A 23,669-nucleotide genomic window follows, 5' to 3' on the forward strand; every position below is an offset into this window, starting at 1 on the left:
GAAATTTGGATGTTACGTATTGATATTTAATAAGTTTAGATAGGAGTTTAACATTACTATACAGTAATTCAGTACTGTTTCAAATTAGTTTACATGTATTGTAAGTTAGAATAATAATAAAAGTGAGGCTATGGTAATATGCATATAAACCGTGTTGTGGATTCCTAATTCTATTTTCAAAATTTAAATAGTCGATTCGAATTATTAAATATAATTTTTATATAAAAATATACTTACATACCAAACTTTATATTTTTAGAATATTTTTACTATTTGTCTAAATAGATAGAAAATCATTATTTTTTATTGGTACAAAATTTTCAAATCAAGTGAATTTCTACCTATCTAAAAAATTAGTAAAAATATTATTAAAAAAATATAAAATTTGATCAGCAACTATATCTTTATGTGAATATCATGTTGAACGTCTCTTTAGACTTTAGAAATAAAGATACGAGTCCATAGCGCAGACTGCTGTGTAGTGTGTAATATGCATATTACCATAGCCTCACTCTAAGAACACTGTAGAATGTAGATTAAATGTTTACTTTGAAACCACTTTATAACATCACATATAAAATGCTGATGTAATAAATGATAATTTAGTAGATAAATTTAATTAAAGTACAGACACACAGGTACCCAACAGGTTGTTCAATCTACAGCTTTAAACAGTAATTATTGTACTTCTAAAGAAATTCTAATTCTTGGTACATATATGCACATAATTCATCATTATTTTCATGCAATTCCTAACAAAAAATAGTACACAGTCTTTTAAAGTTGTATATAGTCAATGACATGGACAATGCTATATTGCTAGCACGCTAAATTGCCTGGGAATCTTTCAGAGACATATCTGACGTGTCAAGTATTCTGGTACATGTTGAGATAGATAAGGAGATAGAATACTAGTACTGGTAGTGGTAGACTGGTAGTCAGTCATCACCGGTACGCATCTCCTGCCACAAATTAGTACTGGTACCTGGTGATTCAGTGTCCATGCATCTCGTGCGTGACACCTCACGAGATGATTTGTTCAGGCCATACAATTCAGACCGCTAAATTATATAATCAAAGTTTAATGTCTCTGTTATATTTCACACGTGAAATATGGATCACGCAGCGTGATGTGACTTAGTCATGTTGTAACTAAGTTATGTCATGACTAAATATGATGTAGTTAGTTATCTTCAGGATTTTCGTTAGAGAGAGTCAAAAAAATATTGAATCAAATTTAAATCTATTAACTAATTGAGTATTTGATAAAAAAAAATATATATTTTGAATTATATTTTTTTATACTCTGACTTGTAATTTCTAATGTTTTAACTTATAATTCTAATTACCAATCATAATTCAAAAAAATTATTTTGATTTTAATACTAAATTTAACTCGAATTACAAATCAAATATCCAGAGGGGAACAAAAAAAATTTTAGGGGAGGTAAAGTCGATCAGTACTGATAGATTTAGGGGAGGTAAAGTCGATCAGTACTGATAAATCACCACTAAAACTCAAAATCTAGGAGAGGGCAGTCCCCCCCGGTATACACTAGGTCCGCCCCTGTCGGTTACATTGATCATATTAGTATTTTTTTTGTTACATATAATTTGTTTGATCGCATTTAACTATTATTTATTTAAATTTTAAGTCTGTTTAAGGAAAAAAAATTCGAAATTATCGTAAACAATTTAAAAAAAGAAAAGAAACAGTACTGTTAAAAAAGATTCAAGCATACACAAATATATTTATTATCCGAAATTTAAATTGTTATTTGAAATAAATTATGACATAAATTTATATTATTTTTGTTACATTCAGTCACATGCAGTGCTGTGCTTTTTTTTTTTCCCAAAAAATAATCATGGCATATGAATGAATAATTGAATATAGTACACAGGTCATACCATATGACTGGTACGCGTACCATATCGTACCGTGTCGTCAAGTTACCAATCACCTAGTGCCATTTGTACTGCAACGGACATGGTCCAGTATAATGAACAACTTGAATTTGGACAAATGTTGGGTAAGAAAATGGTTTGTGCATAGACCTTGATTGAAGTGTAAGTTTACTGTTAAGATGACAAAGCATTGCAAATGCACGACAACCAAGTAATAGACCGCAAATTAACTGCAGGTCAAAAGTGCAGAAATCAATTTCCAAAAAATAATTGGATGTTGGGGAAAAAGTAATCAGATTCAGTGGACTTGGGGCTGATTGCTCCTTGTATCTAAACGAAGCTGTGTGCTAAATAGTGGGTCGTATGCTGGAAATTTGAATAAATTTTTGACGGATATACAAGTTAACTCTTTTGAGTACATTGACTAATTTGACATTTGATAATAATTTAATGAGATATGTAATTTATAATTCAGATGTAATTTAAAGTAGTTCGTTGTAATTTAGTATATTGGGACTGATTGCTGCTTGTATCTAAACGAAGCTGTGTGCTCAATCAAGGATTTCTTTGCCAACTAAATAGTGGGTCATATCAAATTTTTTAAGTCTTGATGATGTAAATTTTGAATAAATTTTTGACGGATATACAAGTTAACTCTTTTGAGTACACTGACAAATTTGACATTTGATAATAATTTAATGAGATCTGTAATTTATAATTCAGATGCAATTTAAAATAGTTCGTTGTATTATAATTTTAAAAAATATATTTTGGAGTTGGACTATGGTGCTATGCAATTTAGTCCGAAATGTTTATTTATAGAACAAAAAAAAAATCAAAACACACTGAATTTGAGGGATTTTCACATTTATCCACGCTGCAAAGTCAACCTGTGATTCATTTCTGGAGGACCGCAGATTGGCTTAGAGGTCCTTCAAAAGCACAAAAAATACACTGTCATATGGAATATATTTATGTTTTGAGGGATCTCTAAGTCAATCCACGGCCCTCCATAAATGAGCCGCAGATTGGCTTTGCGGCCCGAATAAATGTGAAAATCCCTCAAATCTAGAGCGTGCTTTTTTTTTTTTTTTTGAAAGGGTATAAATATTTTTTTTTGGAAATTTAGTGACACGTGGTGCTACTGCTTTCAAAACTTATCAAAAAATCATTGAAATTAATTTACTTTACTAGTGATGTATTGACATAATTTATAAATTTTCGAATTTATTTAGTATACAGTCAAACGGTCAGACAATGATAAAATATAATTCAGACATAATGCGAATATTATTTAGAATTTATTATTATATCCTTCATAACAACTGCCGTGATAAGAGAATCGACACTGATGATGAAACTTTTGTGCTAACTTTTATTTTGGTACATAATAATGAAGGTTAGTTAGTAGGCATATATATAGAACCCTAATTATAGGTTTGATTCCACCTTAAAACTGTCACCAACTACCTTCACTTCATTAATTTAATTTAATCCCTTTGTTTGGATTCATTAGGAACCGATGCTTTTCCATTAGATAGCATCATAGAGAAGATAAATTAAACTTGGTTATCTTACCGTTGTTGTTTAGTGACGGTTGGGGGTTTAGTGCCTAGTGGTATTATTATTGGCCAAAATTTAATGGCCTACCTTAAAGCTTCTAAACTCTTTTGATACAGCGAAGCAAACATTTTATATACTACAAGTTTTGTTCTTTTTTCTATTTTTTTTTTTTTTACAAACAATGGATCAAAGTTTTGAAACTTGAAATTTGGAAAAAAGAAGAAGAAGAGAATATAAAATAGCAAGTACGATTAAATTGGACAGTGTATATATGTTACTTCTCTAAAATGTTAAAAAAAAAAAAAAGAAGGAGAATTCACATCCTCTAGGATATCTCAAAATTTGAATATTTTTTGATAAATCTGAACCGTTTAAATTCTTAAAGTGTGAATCTCAAAGCAACCCATTCTCAATCAATATTTTTTTTGAAAAAAATTCCCAATTAATACTGTCACGTGTATAATAGACAGACTCCGAAGTCCGAACCATGCATGGTCCAACGAATTTTTTTTTAGAAACCATAAATAAGAAAATAAATTTTATCAAAATTGTTTTGTTTTTTTAAAAAAAAAAAATCATAAGAACTGAGATACCGTTTCGATCCTTTTTTTGGGGGGACCAAATTGTCATTTCAGTCCCAACTATTTTCACATATTTCGAGAAAAAGATACATTAATGAAAATACCTGAGACCGAATTATCATTTCGATCAAAAAAAAAAAAAATTGAAAACGAAATAACATTTCAGTTCTTATGGTTTTTGTAAAAAAAAATAATCATGTTGATTTCATAAAAAAAAAATTTAATTATAATTTATAAAAAAAATTCTAGTCCAATGCCTCATCTTTTATAACAGTGAGTTCTTCAGGGACCCACACGTCAGATAACTCTCCAACTCCAATTTTATAACTGAGTTTGTTATAGGTTGGAAGGCATTCCTGAAGTACAGTTATTATTTTCAAATTATTTTGAAATAACATCATTCATTCTCAATAATTAGGATTATATTCCGACGTAAATTTGATTGCGGCTATAATTGGTGGGGGTTGCACATGCATATGGGTCCATTTGATGTACAAAAAAAAAAAAAAAAATTTGAAGAAAATAGGATAATTATTTTTTAGGATCCATATTTTTCACGTTTTTCAGCAAAATGGCGGTGGTAAAAATGTGAACAAAAATGAGCTATTTTTCTTCATTTTTCAATAAATCAATTTTTTTGCCAACAATCATACGGACACATATTAGAAACAATAATATAAAAGTGAGGATGCGGTAATATGCACATTATGAATCGACTAGTGTTATGAATTTATATTTTTAGTTTTAAAATTCAAACAGTCAATTTGAATTGTTAAATATGATATTCGTATAAAAATGTACTTCCATATCAAATTTTATATATTTTATAAAAATTTTATTATATTTTGAAATAAGCATATCATATTTAAGGGTTCAGATGAACTGTTTTATTTGAATTTTAAAAATAAAAATTTAAATTTATAATAAAAATTGATTCATAATATACATATTATAAAAAAATTAACCCGAAATAACCGATACAGTTATCTCGCTAAATTATTTTTAAAATTTAGCATCAAAAGCTGAGCACATACCTTGACTCAGAGGTGTAAACGGTCGTATCACGAATCGGATAGTGGTCTTACCGTATCGGTATTCATTATAATTTTTCAGATACGAATACGGATATATATAGTCTTGAATACGGATACTGATACGAATTGGATATTAAATGTTATAGATATGGATCGGATATCGGACGGATACGGATTTTTTTTTTATAATTAGCTTGTTGGTTACAAAACATCTATTATATTAGAGGAGGGATCAAGTTACCACAACTATTTTCTACATTTTCAAAGTCTAAATCATCGATCCAAACCATTAGATGTGATCTCCACAATAAAATGTGCTTGGAGACCAAATTTTATATTTTTTTGGAATTTTTTTACTATTTATTAAGATGGGTACAAAAACTAGTCAAATTCAGACCATTGAATTTTGTACCCATCTTAATAAATAGTAAAAAAATTAAAAAAAATGTAAAATTTGATATGGAAGCACATTTTATTGTGGAGATCATGTTGAACGGTTTGGATCGACGATTTGGACTTTGAAAATGTAAAAAATGGTTGCGGTAACTTGTTGTAACTTGATCCCTCCTCATTATATTATTAAAATATTAGTCACTAATTATGTCATAGAGTTATATTGTTCATCGAAGAATATATCTATATGGAATTTAATAAATTATTAGTGCAATATGCAATTTAATAAATCAATTTAAGAACATATAGCACATTTGTTGTGGTTTAAAAGTATAAACAGACAGTTAAAAGCCTTACCACATCCTTATTCTTTATAATTTTTCGGATACAAATATGGATCCGAATAAAATCCGATAATATCCGATCCGTTTACACCCCTACCTTGACTCCCAAGTTCCAAAATCCTTGATCTATGAAAATTGTGACACGTGTCATTTTGGTAAGGCAATTCACCCGGGCCAATCATTTAAAGGTTCCAATCTCCATAAATTAGATTCCTCAGCAAGCGCTAAGCATTGAATTTCGTTGGACCAACATGGCTTCCACTATACTTTGTTATTTTCTTTCTTAGATCAGTTAATTTAATCAAAATTTAAACACTTGCTGGATTTCTCTCTTCTCCATTGGAACAGAAAATGGAGAAAGCATTTCGTAATTTAATTTCCGTTTCAAGCATATTCTTAAGTTTTGTCCAGTACAAAAGAAACGGAGAGATCACAGCATCCAATTCATAAATTTTAGTCCATCGTATGAATGATGTCATTAGTCATTACTATCTTTGATGTTTATAAAATAAATAAATAAACTTTGGCAGAGCCCGGCAAGTCGGCAACTGAGTGCGTATCCTCTCAGATATCTCATTTTTTGCGTGACGTAGGGGGCCACTATTATTGAGCTTTGAGATTCGCGCAGAACGTATTACAACGGTTAAGATTTTCCAAAAAGTCACGCAAAATATGAGATATCTCAGAGCATGTGAATTCCGGCAACTGGCATCTTTTGGAATCCGGATTTTCTGCATTATCGTACTGTTTTAGATAATTTTTGAAGCATAGCGTCAGAATTTGAGCCAATCCACTCGACACCTATAATGCCCGGAACCTTTAATATTGGTGCCGATTTAAATCGGACCGTCCAGATCTTGACTCAAAATTAGAGTTAATGCAGAGGATACGCATTACATCTTTTGTTAATCTTTTGTTAACAGGATCTTATGTGGAATCAGCCGAATAAGATTCCTACAACCAACATAGTTCATTAACAGGAGCTCAACCAGACTGAATTAGCTTATTTTAGTTATTGTGCGTACTTAAATTTTGGTTTATTAAATTTATTTTTTATTTTATTCTGTTTTCTTTAGTTTTTTTTCATTTGCTTTATGCTTTTCTTATTTAGTTACAAATCTTTTGTAACTTCAAAATGATTAATGAAACAAGAGCTAGACCCTTTTTTCTTTGTCAAAAAAAAGTACCATTGCCCAATTATTTTCTATTACTAGAACAGTAAATATTCAATAATTCATTTTGTTTATGTATAGATGTATACATAATATTCATTACAAAAAAATATGGTTCGAGAATCAATCTTTGATCTAGCAAAAGATAACACTTTTTGTGTGAAAGGTCGTGAATTTGTAATCCGAATGGAGATCATTTATGGATAACTAAATGAAAGTTGAAAGACTAGACCTCTACCTTTTAATTTCAAAAAACAAAAAAAATATATAATTCATTCTTTGTTTTGTTGTAAAATTACATAAGTTGGTAGCATTTTTTTATTATTTAAAGATCAAACCACACAACCATTTTATATCCGCACATAAGAAATATTTTATTAGAATTTCTAACATGTGACATGTCATACAAAAGACATTGAGTTTACCACTAGACCAAAATTTAGTTCTAAAAAATTAAGTTTGTCAGTACAATATATAATGTTTAAGTCCGATCGTATGTCCATATTTTTGCGTATTTTATTGATAATTCACAAGACTAAGTCTATGTTCCATACTCGGTTTAATTCTTAGATTTTGATATCGGAAAAAAAATCATCAAACCCCACATTAACCTTCAGCATTATGCATTTTTTATGAAATATTTAAATTTATGGTCCAACTAAAATATTTTTTGCCCCGGACCTAGCAAATAGTAATGCATGATTTACTTCTATATTTTGTTAAAACAAATTCTCAAATTACTATTTATATAAGAATGGAAAGCTATTTCCAATTCTCAAATATTCTTTTGTTTAAAACACAAACAACTCACATATATATTTATGTAAAAAGCACTTTATGACAAAAATATATGTAATGAATAATAAATATTTTCTGTAGAATATATAACAATGACATGGCAAAGTAATTGTGAAATAACGATCATCCAAGCATTAATATTAAACGACCAAATTCTTAAAATTTAGCATATTCCTATCATAATTTGTACACACCATAATTGCTAGATTTTTTCTTTTAATATATTACTGGGTCAACGAAATCCTGTAACTTGTATAGTAAAATCTCGTAACTTGTATAGTAACATAAATATATATTTATATATGAGATGAGCTACGGTGAGCCATGGAGTAAAAAGCGTTTGTACTTCACGCCGTATTTTCATTTTGAAAGTCCAAACGACCGATCTGAACCATTAGATGTGATCTCCATATTGAAATGTGCTTGGAGACCAAATTTTATATTTTTTGGAATTTTTTTACTATTTATTAAGTAATTTTAAAAATTATTGTTTTGCTGTGAACGGTCAAAAATAGTAAAAATTTCTGGACCATCGAATCAGCGATTTTTAAAATTGCTTAATAAATAGTTACAAAATTAAAAAAAATGTAAAATTTGGTCTCCAAGCACATTTCAATATGGAGATCATGTTGAGCGGTTCGGATCAGTTGTTTGAATTTTCAAAATAAAAATATAGTGCCATGGAACACCAACTCATTTTACTCCATGGCTCATCGTGGCCCATCTCATATATATATATATGTTTGTATTTTTTTTTAGAGAGAGGAACAATAATTCATTAATTTATAGTTATCATTAAAATTGATGTATGTTAGTCTAGGTGGGTGGCACCATTAGCATATTATTTTCTAGAAATTTCCATGGATAAGATAAGAATGATATCCTCAACTCAATCCTAATTTTAACTCGTGCAATATTGCTGCGCATGCAAACATTACAATAAATTAATAATCTAATCTATTTTTGGTTTCTTAATCTTTCTTGACCAGTGACAATTGTGGCCCATGCCAATCTTTCACCAATAATTATTTATAATTTAAACATTTAGATTTTCAATGTGCTACTGATCATCGTCATCCCTTCTTTTACATGTATATTGCCATGATGCAAGGTATTGCGCCGCGGAAATGAAAGCATTCAATTTTTTTAACTTTTTATATTTAGAAATTGAAAACAAATTAATTGTTTTTTTCTTCGATAAATAGATAGAATCGAATTATTAAGTCAATCCCACCGATTGCATGACAATGGGACCGAACTCCACTGATCTTCATATTGTGGGACCAAACCTCCCCAATGGAGATTGGAGGCTCCAGGTGGAAGGGAGAAGAAGATTTGTGAACTTCACAGTATCTATGGGACTGAATCAATAATTCGGTCATAATAAATTTTCGAATTTTATGCAGTGAAAACATGCTACAACTTATAAAAATTACTGAAACTAACTAATAATTATGCCTCAAAAAAATACCTTGTCTATAGGCTCAAAAAAAAAAAAAAAATCCAGTGTTGTACATAACTTAAAATTTAAAATTTGTAAAAATAAAATAAAATAGAATCATGTATAACTATATCAGTGCTGTAAATAACGGTATGCGCTCGCCAGACTGATGTAGCACCGTCAAGCAATTAATTGATATACTATTGATTAATTTTACGTTTTTATTAAAGTTATGTGCATATACTCTTATTAAAAATAATTAATTTAACTTATCAAACTTATCGATTAAATTTATTTTAACTTAATTTTTTTGTTAAATAATCAAGTTTTATGAAATTGTCATTTAGAAAAGATCCAAATAAGACAAGATAAAGTACAATGTACATAACAAATAAATGCAAAAAAAGGGACCGACTAATCGGCCGTACAAACAAAAAACGGACGATTAATCAGATTGTTCAACAAAAAAATGAACGATTAATCAGACAAATTGGTCAGTTATATCCACAATCAGTCTTCTAACAAGTCTGTTCATAACAATTTGGTAATCACCACCGGCTAATTTATCAATTAATCAGACTAAACAACCATTTTCTATAACACTGAACTCTATACTAATAATTATACATTTTTACCTGAAAAAGAGAATTTCCCAACAGAGGATTGCATGCATGGTATGGTCCCATGTCAAATCTTTTGGCTGGTATTATATTTGAATATCCCCTTGAAGGAAAAATCCGAATCCAGAGAATGTTTAGTTGGGAGACTCAAAAACCCACCCATGTGACCATGGCAGTTGGCACTTTGCCAATGACTTTTTCACATACACCCTCAAAAGTACTCCTCTTTTTTCTTTATAGTCTAAAAAGTAAAATTTTGCAAAAATGCCCTTTAAAGAAAGTTTAGGATCCCGGAATGATACTTTCGTCTGGTTTCAAACTTTAATAGATAGAAAATATTGGAATATTTACCTATAAAATGCATGTATCTTTGTGAATTTCAAAGTACTTTTGGAAGAGTCACATGGAATCAAATGTGTAGTTTTGAGATGATGGCATGATGTCGATTGCTATAATATCTATTTTACGCACAAACATCACAATAGAAATTCTCAAGGACATTGATGAAAATGGAAAAATAATGCCCAAGAAATTAAATCTCTTCTTTTCTTATCATATAACTCGTCGTTTCATACTTCTCTCCTTAACATGGTGATTGGATGGTCGTTACTTTGATTCAATTTTTTTTTAAATAGAATCAAATTTAATATTTTTAACGAAAACAAGCACCATTAATGTGGATCAGTGGAGGCACAAATATGTTTGCTCTATTGATCTGCTGGATCGGTGGAGCCATTTTATGACTAATATACAATCTGACCATTGATTACCACAAATCAATAGTAAATAGCAGGATCGGTGGAGCAAACATGTTTGTGCTGGATCGATGGAGTTGTTTTTTTGTCAAAACAAAATTAATAGTGTTTGTTCTGTTAAAATATTTAAAATGGGTTCTATTTAAAAAAAAATCATTATAAATAAACTAGCTGAACTTATTTATTTTTTTCTAAAAATTACTACAGAATGCATCACTATTTCCTTGTATTTGCACCTCTTTTAGGAGGGTAATTCATTAATTTAGAGATGCATTCTCAGGTTCGTTTTTTGGCAACCTTTTTTAACTGAATCAGTCTGTTGTATTGAAAATTTTCAACAAACACATTTTTGAATATTGAACATGTTATCTTATGATATGATAAAGTTATATTTTCCTTAGTTCCTCATATATTCTGGCTTTACCAGTAAAATGCAACACTTTCACGCAATTTAAATATCATTTGATGGTTCATCAGATGCTATAAAATGTAAGTCATTTGTTAAATAGTGAAACTTTCATCAAATTTTATCATCTTTTATGTAAATGACGCGCATAATATATATATATATTATATTTTTTTTTATCACTGATTGTAAATTATAATTTTTTTTACAGTTGTTAATATTGTCAAACTAATTCATTGTTAAAAAATCCCCACTTTAAGAACTTTTGGCATAATTCGGCATATAAAAAGTTCCAAAAGGAATTATAAACCTTTTATGGATCAACCTACATTTAGTTCATAGTACAAATTTAGCATAAACCTATATAGTTAAGTAATTAAGTGAGAAGAGAAACATAAAGTGTATCTGTACCGCACATCAAGCTGCATCTCCTTTTGAATTGTACTATATTAATTATGCAGATCAAGAGATCATGGTTTGGTTGCTACCACTCTCCAACAATCCTCATTACCTTTTCTCTCCATTTATACTTTGTGTGTCGATAGGTCATGGTTTGGTTGATACATTAGACTAGGGATGATTAAATAATCTATAGCATTGCCCCAAAACAGTCCTTTTTAATTCTGTTATAACTCTCCTATATTTTTATTTTTATTTTTTATGTGCTCAACCGCTCACCTATAATAAAACTACGAAGCTATAAAAATCTAAATAAGAAAATTTCTAGTATAATAACGCATGCATGACATGTAAGAGCAGCATCAAATATAATAATATGCTTGTAGTTAATATGTAAATTTATGCTCATTCTACATGTCATATTTTGACCCGCCTTTATAATATTAATATAAAAAATGTCTTATGATGCATGGTTATAATCCAATTTTTATAGAAGAAAATGCCTGAATTTTATTTGAGCTTAGATTTTTCATAAAAAATATTGTACAATTCAAATTTAAATATTTAGCATCTAATTAATGGATTTCTCTTCTTTTCCCTCTTTATAATTTTTTATCTTTTCTTACTGTATATTTTCTACAAGCCTGCGATTAATTCCAAGTTATGATCAAAATATCAGTTTTTTAAAATACATCGTGACATTTATTTACATAAAATATGATACGCCACTTGATTATATATTATCAATAAATTCATAGATTCTGGAGTATTTGTAAAATAAATATTTTAATTTTTGAACAGATACGGAAGTGAATATCAGAGTATATCTATGATATATGTTTAAAACTGACTCTGCATGCTTAATAAAATAGTATTTGTCAAATCATCATAAAAAAAAAATCTCATATTCCATTTGTATAAAAAAGTATAGGATCTAAAGATAGACTTATTTAAACAGTTTGCACCTGAGCATAATATAATACAAGCATCAAGTATGCTAATACGGAGAGAATACATCCATTTCAAATTTAAATGGAGAGGATATAACCTTCCTCTTAAATGCAAATCCTACGGCTCCTCTATAAATGTGAGGCACTCTGCCACAGCTTTGCTCCTCCTCTACTCAATTCATCCTCTTTTGAAGAGAAAAGCAACAAATCATTCAAGGGAGGACTGACTACTGAGGAGGCAAAGAAATTGCATTGGTTTTGTGCCTTGCATGTGGATTTGGAGCCATTTATCTTATTTTATGTGCATCCTATTAAGATCCACATCATCTTGCAAAAGTTTGTTTATATAATAAAGCATTAGGAGCTAAAATTGTTGCCTTCTCTGTTTCTCCCTCCATTGTTCATTATCAGTACACAGTAAGCTCAGCTAAGTCTTCCAATGGGTGAAGAAGCTAAGAAGGTAATGTATCAATGCATACATGTCCCTTAATTATACTAAATTGTTATGTTATTCTAAATCTCATCGTTGCATGGTTTTTTTAATGGTGACGTTACAAACTTGACAAGCATTCAGAATTTTTATTTATAGTTTAGTTAATAGTTCAGAAGTAGAGAATTAATTATTAATTTTGTTACACAGGAGGAGGAGGCTAAGGAAGAGGTTAAAGAAGAAGGGAAGAAGGAAGAAGAAGCAAAAGGAGGAGAAGAGAAGAAGGAAGAAGCAAAAGGAGAAGAGGAGAAAAAAGAGGAACCAAAAGCAGAGGAACCGCCGGCACCGCCGCCTCCAGTCGTGCTACAAGTGGATTTGCATTGTGTTGGTTGTGCAAAGAAGATTCGGAGATCCGTTCTCAAGTGCAAAGGTATCTCTCTTTTTCTCTTTGAGGAAGATAAATTAATAAGAAGAAAATTGCTTTTTTTGGCAAACAAAAAAAGCAAGCATATTCACTCTAAATTAATTTGGTTTAATGTACCTTTTGGATATAGTAGTATATTCTAATTCCAAACATGATCACATCTTTTTGGACCTTGAATGTACACAGTGATATATATATACTACTGGACCAGAAATTTTACCAGGCCGAATTGGAATTAAGTATCAGTGTCCAATTCAAAATTGTGAACAATTTACCCAAAAAAAAAAGTTGAATTCTTTTCTTCAGAAAAAAAAGGGTGTATAGATTCAAAAACTAACTCAATTACTCCCCAATAAAACTTAGAAAAAAAAAGGTAACCTTGCCAAGCCTCCCATCCCCATCTCTGCACCATCACTAGTGACATGATTGGTGATGGATGCCAACCGGTATGTGCACACCATAGACCATACAGTGTGGTCACAACCAGACAAGGAATCAATATCAAATAACATCTTATTGGTTACAATCCCATCAGTTACATACACCACCACTAATACCAGACACAATGCTCAGATTGTTATAGTAAACCAGTACAAATTCAGTACGGACAGATGCCCAAAACAAAATAAATGTTCCAAGCTACCAACAAATTAAAATTTGTTTGTTTGTATGTAAATTTGAACTTGTGATTATGAAATGATGAGCAGGGGTTGAAGGGGTGGAAGTGGAGATGGGGAAAAATCTAGTGACAGTGAAGGGGATAGTGGACCCACAAGCGCTGTGCAACCGCATCCAGAAAAAGACGATGAGAAAAGCCACTATTATCTCTCCTGTGCTTCCACCACCTCCTCCTGAGGGAGAAGCTCAGCCCCTAGTGGTCCTTTCTCAGGTACATTCATCTCTCTCTCTCTCTTTCCTTTTCATAAAAGAAACATCACCAATTCATTAATGCAATCAAATTTTGTCAACTCTGCCATTTCATTAATGCAATCAAATGTAAGCAAATATTACACATGTATATATGTATGCAGAATTATTTAATGTGCTCAATTTTTTCAATGCAGAATACCAATGTAAAAACAAAATGGGATCTAAGGGACCAGAATCAGAAAATATCATAATAAATAACAATAAATTGGTTTGTTTACAACATGAATTAAGTGCTGCAGTGATGTATATGTTTGACTAAAATGCATACTGTGAACGATTAATGCAAGTTGAATTCTTGCTTTGTAAAAGAAAAAAGGAAAGGAAAGAAAAGAAAAGAACAAACATTCTATGATGAGTTGATGACACGAAAGAGCTACAACAGGAAGCTCTCTGATGTGTTACCATCTTGGAATGACTGTGTATCCATTAAATTTCCAAAGGTCCATTGTTAGGTAAAACACATCTGGAAGAAAAAAGCAACTTTATAAAAAAAACCATCAACCTTTTCATATATTTCATTTTTTTTTAATAGAGAACTTATTTGTACATCACCTAGAAAAAACTAGAGAAAAGGAGAGAATATTTTTTTTCCAGGGACCAGTACACAGCTTCTCAATGGCTAAGCCACATGAAACCAATAAAAAGGTTGCCACATGAGATCCCAATTTGAGTTTGGCAGTCCTTTTATTGGATGCAATACCTGTCAAAATCGCTTATGTGGAGAGAACGAACTTCCAACACCAATAATTTTTTTTTGTGACAAAATTACAAATTGACAATCTTAACTTGTTAGGTACAATTTGCTTCTTTGAGAACTAATTCCGCAAAATTTGCTTTCGTATAATCTAAACGAAAGCTCTGTTTTAAATTATATTATGATTCAAATAAAATGTTTAAGAAGCATATGAAATTGATCCTTAATTAGGATTATGTCTATATCTAAACGTGTCACAATGTTTTTCATGAGATCTAAATGTCTCATAATTAGGTAAATAAAATTATCAGATTACTCTAAGAACATGAACACCGAATTTTTATGGCTAACCATATTATTCTCTTTGCTTTTGTAATAATTGAATCAGGTGAATGAGGCTACCACAATTGAACTGAAAGTGAACATGCATTGTGAGGCATGTGCGCAGCAATTGCAAAAAAAGATTCAGAGAATGAGAGGTATCTTATTTAAGTACTGCCAACCCCATAACCTCACAAAAATAAATAATAATAATAATAATAAATAATAATGATAATATATAAATAAAATTATTCCCTTATAACTTGTAACGGATAAAAGCTCATCCAATAACCTTCAAACAAATTATATATTTTTCAAATGGCATGTCCAAAGAAAATCCTTACAATCCACACTTTTTTAGGTAATTGCTAACTTTCTTATACATTTTAGGGGTGCAAACTGTGGAGACAAATCTTGGTGCAGCGAAAGTAACAGTAACCGGAACTGTGACCGGTGAAAAGCTTGTGGAATACATCCACAGACGAACTGGTAAACTCGCATCTGTTATTCCTCCTCCACCTCCTCCTCCTCCTAAAGAGGAAGAGAAAAAAGAACCGACGGAGGAGAAACCACCAGAGGAAAAGAAAGAAGAAAGCGAAGGGGATAAGAAGGGCGAAGAGAAATCTCCGGAAGAAGGAAAGGAAAAGGCCGAAGGAGATGCGAAAAACGGTGATGGAAAGGAAGAGAACAGAGGCGGAGATGACAAGAAAGAAGGACAAATTGTTGTAGCTACTAACAACGCAATTTGGCATCCCGGGTTCATGAATCACGGATATATGAACGGTGGATATATGAATAACGGGTTTATGAATAATGGCGGGTACATGCATCATGAGGATGAGATGGCGAGACGAATGATGATGATGAATTTAATGCCAATGCCACCGGTGGCCATGCCTATGCAAATGCCCATGCCCATGCCCATGCACATGCCGGTGTACATGATTGAACCACCACCTCCACCGCCTCAGATTTTCAGTGACGAGAATCCGAACGCGTGTTCCATAACGTAGCCTTTGTGTTTCGAAATGTGCAACTTATAATTATGTTTAGGTTGCTAGGAACGAACGTGTTTATTTTGTTTAATGATGTTCGATATCCTAATATATGTAAAATGGAACGGAGGTTAAAGATCAACGGCCGAAGTTGTTAAATAAATGGAGGAAATGTTGAGAAGTATGCATCTGAAATTGAAACGAATATTGATCGATCTCATATAGTTGTGCTTAAACAGATCTTTAATTTTATAATGAAGATGCTTAAACAAAGTCCTTTTTTTTCAAAGAAAAAGAAGAACATGAAACAGAGAACTCGGCCACACAGTAAGAAGATGTATAAAGATCGATGAGTGAGTCTATGGTACTATGCATATTACTATTTGTTACCGTGCTACGGCTCTATATTCGAGTTTTCAAAATCCTAACGGTCGATCCGAACCGTTTATCTTGTTCTCCATATTAATATGTGTTTGGAGACCAAATTTTACATTTTTTGAAATTTTTTTACTATTTGTTTAGATTTATTGAAAATCACTGTTTTTGGATGGTCCAGAATTTTCAGATCAAGTGATTTTCTAAATATCTAAAAAAATAGTAAAAAAATTTCAAAAAATATAAAATTTGGTCTCCAAACACATATTAATATGGAGAACAAGATGAACGGTTCGGATCGACCGTTAGAATTTAAAAACTCGAATATAGAGCCGTAGCACGGTAACAACCCGTGATATGCATAGTACCATAGACTCACTCAAGATTGATTGATATACACTGCATGCAAAATTAAAACATGCAAGAAACAGAGCTGGTCTTCTCGAACAATCAGCTCTCAGGCTGTCTCCCCTCTGAAGTCAGCAACCTTATGAAGCTTACAAGAGTCCGCCTAATATGACATCGGTATCATATGACACCAACTCCAAAACGATAGACTTCAAACAACTAATACAAACCGCTTAAACCAATGTACTTTGTGAATGATGCATTTACATGATTTTTTTTTTTTTTGAGTTATTTTAGTATCAAGTTAGGCAGTCAAAAAATATTGAAAAATGAATGCATTATATTAACTTAAAAAACTTTCACATTTAATCACTTGACTTGATACTAAATAAGTTCGAAGAATTATAAGTTTTGCATGTAAACACAACTAATGAAGTAGATCAGTTTGAATTGTTTGGATTCACCATTTGAGATCGATACGATAAATTTTAGAGTTAATGTTATATGGTTGCGGGTTGCCTGAAGAACATCAAGTAGCTCAACCTTGTGCACAATTTGCTATGCATCCGTATCACCCCAGGTACATGAGGTGCAAGCTATAAATCTGGACTGTTCTTTTCATGTGGCATGCATGAATCTCCAAGCAGATCCCCTCCAGTCCCAACTAGCTCCAAATTGAGTTTGGCCAGCTGAGATTAATCTCGACCGTCCATTTTTTAAATTGTACCTCAGGTACCGGGGGAACGCGGACTCATTTACTATACGGCAAGGTGCCAGAAGTCCTATGTAAGTTGGCCTACACCGGCCACCTCATGAACATATCGCTGTTGCACAGTTATGCTTTCTTTTGCAATTTGTTTTTGTCTTGTCGGATTGTTTCTAATTATGAATTCTTTTGCAATATTGTGAAATGTAGCTCGTCCCGTTGTCCGACAGTACATTTTTTTTTTTATCTATATTATGAGTCCTAAGCCAACTGTGAGAAATCTGTATTCAGGAAAATTGAGAATTATTATATTACTCTTTTGGAATCAAAAGCAAAAAGTTCAACCCCAAAAGAGCCTAAACTAACAAAAAACCAGAGTTTAATTTGATCCGGCCCAATGGGCCCATTTATTGTGACCACCTTGAGTTTAGTTTTTGGGTCTCATAAGTTCCACAAATACTATATATAGAGAATGGTAATCTAATTCCTACTACTTGAACATAATTTATTTTAACCAAATATTAGATCAGAATAACGAAATGGAAATATAACTTTTGACTTTTTTTTACATATTATGGTAGGATTTTCAACGGGGAATTTACATTTCCATCCTCCCCTTGATACCATTTGAATGCAAGAAGCAAGAAACAAATCGCATAGAGTGCCCATTAATAGCCCAAGTAATATAAGTAGGCCTGAGGAGGCCTCTTCAGGCTTCTGGAATTGAACTGGGTCTAAAATTTCAATCAAACTAAGGCAGTTAATAAAAAGCATAAAAAATTGAAAATGTTTATGGGGGGGGGGAATTATACTCTCTAATTAATTAGTAATTACCTTTGATTGTCAACTCAGCTATGTTGCCAAGTCCTAAAAATGTTTTTTAAGTTCTCTCCTTTTTTTTAGATCATTTTCTGAATTAGAAAGGAAAAAAATATATACATAAACAACCTGTGATTTTACCATTTCAGAAAGAACACGTCATTAACATTAATCACTAACAAATAATACTAAAAAAGCCGGCTTAGTAACCTCAATTTACCTTGAAACAGGCATCACTGCGCCATGGATTATGTGTCAATGCGTGGCGAAAACTAGGAGGCGTCAATGTTGAAGACCAGGTTTCCAATGTCGAACTGAAATCAGGGCTTGAGAGTTGAGAGAGAAGTTGAGAAACTGTTTCAAGTATTCATTCATTGTAATCTTTATTACATGTACAGTAGCTATTTATAGAAAGACTCAATCAATAACCTACAGTGTACAAGGCTAACAACTATAAGCTGTTGTAACAGAAAGCCTATTAATTGCATAACTAACATCTGTAACAGAATCATCCAATAAATGCCGAACTGAATGTATCCAGTACGTGCTTATCACAAACACATTCGGTGACGAAAAGCGTCTCAGATTGTCTAATGCAAAAGGAACCATCGAAATTCGAATGAACCACATGAACCTGTTAAATGAAACTCATAGTAGGCGTTTCACCAGTTCAGAAAAGAAAAGAAAAAACAAAGAAAGAAATTCAAGTCATAACTAGCATCTCTATTAATTTCTTTCTTTCTTTTTATAATAGTTAAGAAATTCTTGAGTAAATTATATCGGGTACATATTATAGTTACTTGAGTCGATCTGAAATTACGAGCCAAAAGTACAAACAGATCTACTTCCTGGAACAATATACTGACAAGTACAATTGAATGCATGAAAACTTTTCGGAAGATGTGTTATTTTTGTTTTTTTTTTTAGTTTCATTGGTGCAGGATAATTCTATCAGTTAAACATCCCTTATTTTCTCTGACAATTTTGTATTATATTATTGTTTTACTCCTTTTATTCATTCTTTTTAACTTTTATCCTTGCATGGAAATGATTTATTCGATTGATAAAAGAAAATCAATATTGCAAGAATCAAGAGAAGACACTGAGAAAGACAACTCTAGCCATATATTATGGTAGGATAAAACAGTACATAGTAAATACCAACTTGTAACAGCAACAAAGACAAAACATCATAAGTGAAGTAGATAAATTATGCAAAGGATCTTCCAATAAACAGTAAATAATTTAGAAGCCCATCTTTTTTTTTTATCAAATTATCTACAATTCCATTCATCCCCCATAGCCTCCTCTTTCTCTTCTCAGAAAAATTATGCGTTGCTACGGAACGAACCCAGAGCCTTGATAGCACCAGCACGAAGGACGAGTACATGGTAGATTGCGGCAATGGCGGCACCAATAAACGGGCCCACCCAAAAGATCCACTGCAATTGTTGATGAACAAAAGGTTTCAGTAATATAATCCATTTTGCTTCAAATGTCACTCCAAAAAAATTAAGAATTTGATTTGAATCGAGTTCTTTTTCAATGAAATGTCCTTTTCATCCTTGCATGAAGGCATGTTCATGCCAAATGATGACACATTTCACACAAAAAGTTACAGCGCATGAAAAAAGAGGTTCTTACTCAAAACACATGGGGCACTAAATGAATGCCATCATGTATATATATTATTATATTTATATAACAAAATTAGGTTCTGAACGGGCCATATTTATATATGTCTGGACAATTTGGGTATTAGTGGTTCAAACCCTGGCCCACAATACAGATGGGGCCCTTTATAACTTATTTTTTTTCTGGTACATGAAAAAAGAATTTGGATAAAAAACACAAGATCAGGTTTTGTTTTCTCTGCTGTTTTGGCAAAATTTATATAACAAGACAACCAGTATTGTATTTGTCCGTACAAAATTGTATTTTTAATATAGACCCCTTAAATTGTTCTAATTGTGTGTACCTGATCATCCCAGGCCTTCTTGCTGCCGAACATAACAGCAGCACCGAAGCTCCTTGCCGGGTTGATGCCAGTACCGGTGATTGGGATGGTGGCAAGATGCACCATGAACACTGCAAATCCAATTGGAAGGGGTGCCAATACCTGTTCAATAATTTAGAAAATAATAAACCAGTCAGGCTTAGACCCACTTTAAAAAAAATAATAATAAACCATCAACCACTGCTGGATTTGATGAAAATTGTTGCATGAATATTCATTATTCAATAATATCCACAAACTTTTTTTTTATTTCGTTGTCGTTGTTATTCTAGACAAGGACATTTTTTAAGATAGCTTAAAGACTTTTTTGAAAGATTCGTTGAAATAAAAAGCTCAAACGCATAAAGTGATAAATACAGCGACTCCCATTTTTGACATTTTCATCCAAAGTTGTTAATTATTAGGACACGTATCCTCTGCATTAACGTACCGTTTGAGTTAATTTCTGAACCGTATGATCAGAATTCGGGCCAATCCGGCCCAAGCCTATAACGCACGGGGCCCTTTAATATTAGTACAGATGTCAATCGGACGGTCCACATTTTAACTCAAAATTTGAGTTAATGCAGAAGATATGAATTCTAAATATTAGGGGTTATATCAGAATGTTTGGTTTAATTCCATCTACGGGAATTTCTAAAAGGCATAGTACTTTTTAAAAGCAGTCACAGAATGTTGTTGTAAGCCATATTAAAGTACCATAGAAGGTAATAACCTTCTAGAAATACATGTTATGTGTTTTTCTTTTTTCTCTATTTTTTATTTCATTTCCAAAAAAAAAAAAATCTTTTATTTTCATTTTAAACGAAAAAAAAAAAATCCCGGCTGTTATTAAAAACCCAAAATTCATGCACATGATCACATCTCAATTTACTGTGAATCATATCTCCTTTTGTTATGGCAGGAACATGTGACATATTAATACAATAATTGTCAGTGATGGCATAATTTGCCACGTGTTAACCTTTTCCCTGGTGGACCAATACATGGTCCTTATCCAAAGGAGACACCTTGACCTAAATTCATATCTTTGGTGTACCAACTAGCTCTCTCTTTAGCTGTGGTGGACCGTGGACAGGTGTGGGGTTACAAATTAAGGGACCCCAACGCCACAGTATTATTTTCCTTTTCCTAATTAATACCATCTTAGTTATGTCACTGCCATAATTTAATGAAATCCAAGGAATATTAATACTTGGTCTTTAATGATTAATTCACCAATTTGACCTCATAATTTTAGCGTAAGAAAATTTTCTTAAGCCAAATTTTTAAAAGTTTATATTTTAGATTTAACTAAATTTATGAATGAAACTTATCTGAACCACATGATTATTTATGGTTAACGATGTTCCATGCATTAACTAATTTTATTTCTATGTGACAAGGAAAGCTATTGACAAACTAGCTCCAGTTGTTGTAGTCATGAAAACTACCAGTCCTTGAAATATAAAATTGTGCATGACCACATTCCAAACTCTACTTCAAATTCAAAATTTTGCCAATAATTTCTAAGGTTGTCAAAACTTATAAATCAACTATCAATCTTACCGGGATATGCGAGTCACGCGCATTGCGTTTCGGGTCGGTGGCTGAGAAAACTGTGTAGCAAAGCACAAAGGTACCGATGATCTCTGCCCCAAGACCGGTGCCCTTGGAGTAACCGGCGGCCAATGTGTTGGCCCCGCCTCCATACCGGTTGTAGTAACTCTTTTGGAATGCCTTGACGAGCCCGCATCCGCAAATTGCTCCCAAGCACTGTGCAATTATGTATAGAAGGGCGCGTACCAGGGACACCTTACGGGCCAGGAACAGCCCGAACGTGACTGCCGGGTTGATGTGGCCACCTGAAAAAAAAATTAGAACTAGTTTAGATGATGTTTATGGTTTAGAAATCTTGAGTAGTTCTAAGAGACCACACGGTTGGTTGCAGGATTCGACGGTTTAGACAATCCTGTGTGAATCATGGTTGAGAAAAAGGCACAAAAAAAAAAATCACACTTGAAGTTTACTTAAAAGTATAACTCCTGGAGTAAATTGAAAATTTTCAGATTATATATTTGCGGTAAACAAGCAAAGGGAATCTTTGCCTTTCCTTTTACATATTGCATGGTTCCGAAAAATAATCAAACAGTAGCAATTTTGGTATAGAAGCAAAGGTTTCTATCTTTTTTCTTAATTCCAAAGCTGTCTGCCTCCAATAAAAAAAAAGTATCTATCTTTTTTCTTAATTCCAAAGCTGTCTGCCTCCTCCAATAAAAAAAAAGTATCTATCTTTTTTCTTAATTCCAAATGGCCATACCTCTTTTTTCCTTCTTTGTAAAAAAGAGTACAATATTTTAACACAAATAACTGAACTCCTAGTAAATTTGATGTACAGTACTAGAATGTGTACTGCTCATAATTCATATGTATATTTTTCAAATCAGTATTAATTATTTCTTAGTAAAACAGTCTGATGAACAGAAAACAGATACACACACTGAAAATTGGGACCCACCTGAGATACCGGCGGTGCAGTAAACAAGGATGAAGATCATTCCACCAAAAGCCCAGGCAATTCCCAAAATCCCGACACCACTACAAGCCGCATCAGTCGTGTTAACAACTGGATCAGACTGGTGTTTGTACCCGATCACAGTCGCCACTGTCACATACAAAAACAGCAACGTGGCAATAAACTCGGCAATAACAGCACGATACAGGGACCATTTCCCCAATTCCGCCATGTCGATGAGCGGGGCTGGTGGCGGGTCGGTGTAGTCCTTTGCGTTGTAGCTAGCTTGCTCGACTCCGATCTCTGAATCCTTCCCCATTTTTGTTTATGATGTGTGTGCTCAGGAGAAAGAAAGGTTGCTATTTGCAAGGGGGGTTATTAGTAAGAGTGATGCAATGAGTGAAGAGAAGAGGAGGGGTCTCACGGGGTATTTATGTGGAGAGTAGGAGTAGGTAGCGACAAATTGAAGTGGGGTTTGCAAAATTTGATGGTTATTTTTCTTTTACTTTGAAGAAATTAAGTTTGGGTGTTTGGAATTTTCACCAAGCTTTTCTGTCTAATAAGATACACATCATCACATCATACTGTTTTTTTGAGTTGACGTTAAGACTAAAAATTTCTCATCAAATATCGGAAAATGAGTTCGGACGTTTCAAGTTTGAGACAGCTATTGATAGTTTCATGATACATTTTGAATAGATAAAAATATTAGCCAATTGTCAAAAGTTATGTTTAACTGACCTGAACAAGTG

The 23,669-nt window shown here is 32.3% G+C and overlaps 2 protein-coding genes and 1 long non-coding RNA gene across 3 annotated transcripts; 1 reads left to right on the top strand and 2 right to left on the bottom strand.

The window, feature by feature from the left end:
• Positions 1-12,455: 12,455 nt before the first annotated feature.
• LOC144576146 (Heavy metal transport/detoxification superfamily protein) lies at positions 12,456-16,378 on the top strand. The gene is made up of 5 exons (XM_078326426.1): positions 12,456-12,824; positions 13,005-13,224; positions 13,926-14,107; positions 15,231-15,321; positions 15,554-16,378. Exons 1-5 carry the CDS (start codon positions 12,804-12,806, stop codon positions 16,174-16,176), a joined length of 1,137 nt encoding a protein of 378 aa, XP_078182552.1. The 5' UTR covers positions 12,456-12,803; the 3' UTR covers positions 16,177-16,378.
• Positions 16,379-19,509: 3,131 nt separating this feature from the next.
• Positions 19,510-23,323, bottom strand: LOC144576071 (putative aquaporin PIP2-1). Its single transcript, XM_078326320.1, has 4 exons — positions 22,921-23,323; positions 21,972-22,267; positions 20,385-20,525; positions 19,510-19,848 (listed from the first exon to the last, which is right to left on the bottom strand). The coding sequence occupies exons 1-4, from the start codon at positions 23,234-23,236 to the stop codon at positions 19,735-19,737; spliced, it is 867 nt and encodes a 288-aa protein (XP_078182446.1). The 5' UTR covers positions 23,237-23,323; the 3' UTR covers positions 19,510-19,734.
• Positions 22,561-22,776, bottom strand: LOC144576072 (uncharacterized). Its single transcript, XR_013518599.1, has 2 exons — positions 22,723-22,776; positions 22,561-22,667 (listed from the first exon to the last, which is right to left on the bottom strand). It is a non-coding gene; the product is annotated as an uncharacterized LOC144576072 (long non-coding RNA).
• Positions 23,324-23,669: the final 346 nt, after the last annotated feature.

Source organism: Carex rostrata, chromosome 25, assembly GCF_964058835.1.
Source record: "Carex rostrata chromosome 25, lpCarRost1.2, whole genome shotgun sequence".
Classification (NCBI taxonomy): Eukaryota; Viridiplantae; Streptophyta; class Magnoliopsida; order Poales; family Cyperaceae; genus Carex; species Carex rostrata.

Excerpts from the sequence above, each read along its gene's own strand:
- LOC144576146 (XM_078326426.1), top strand. The coding sequence starts at position 12,804 with ATGGGTGAAGAAGCTAAGAAG. Across the intron at positions 13,225-13,925 it reads ATCCGTTCTCAAGTGCAAAG|GGGTTGAAGGGGTGGAAGTG; the intron begins GTATCTCTCTTT and ends AATGATGAGCAG. Across the intron at positions 15,322-15,553 it reads AAAGATTCAGAGAATGAGAG|GGGTGCAAACTGTGGAGACA; the intron begins GTATCTTATTTA and ends TATACATTTTAG.
- LOC144576071 (XM_078326320.1), bottom strand. The coding sequence starts at position 23,236 with ATGGGGAAGGATTCAGAGATCGGAGTCGAGCAAGCTAGCTACAACGCA. Across the intron at positions 22,268-22,920 it reads CTGCACCGCCGGTATCTCAG|GTGGCCACATCAACCCGGCA; the intron begins GTGGGTCCCAAT and ends TTTTTTTTTCAG. Across the intron at positions 19,849-20,384 it reads AGAAGGCCTGGGATGATCAG|TGGATCTTTTGGGTGGGCCC; the intron begins GTACACACAATT and ends CAACAATTGCAG.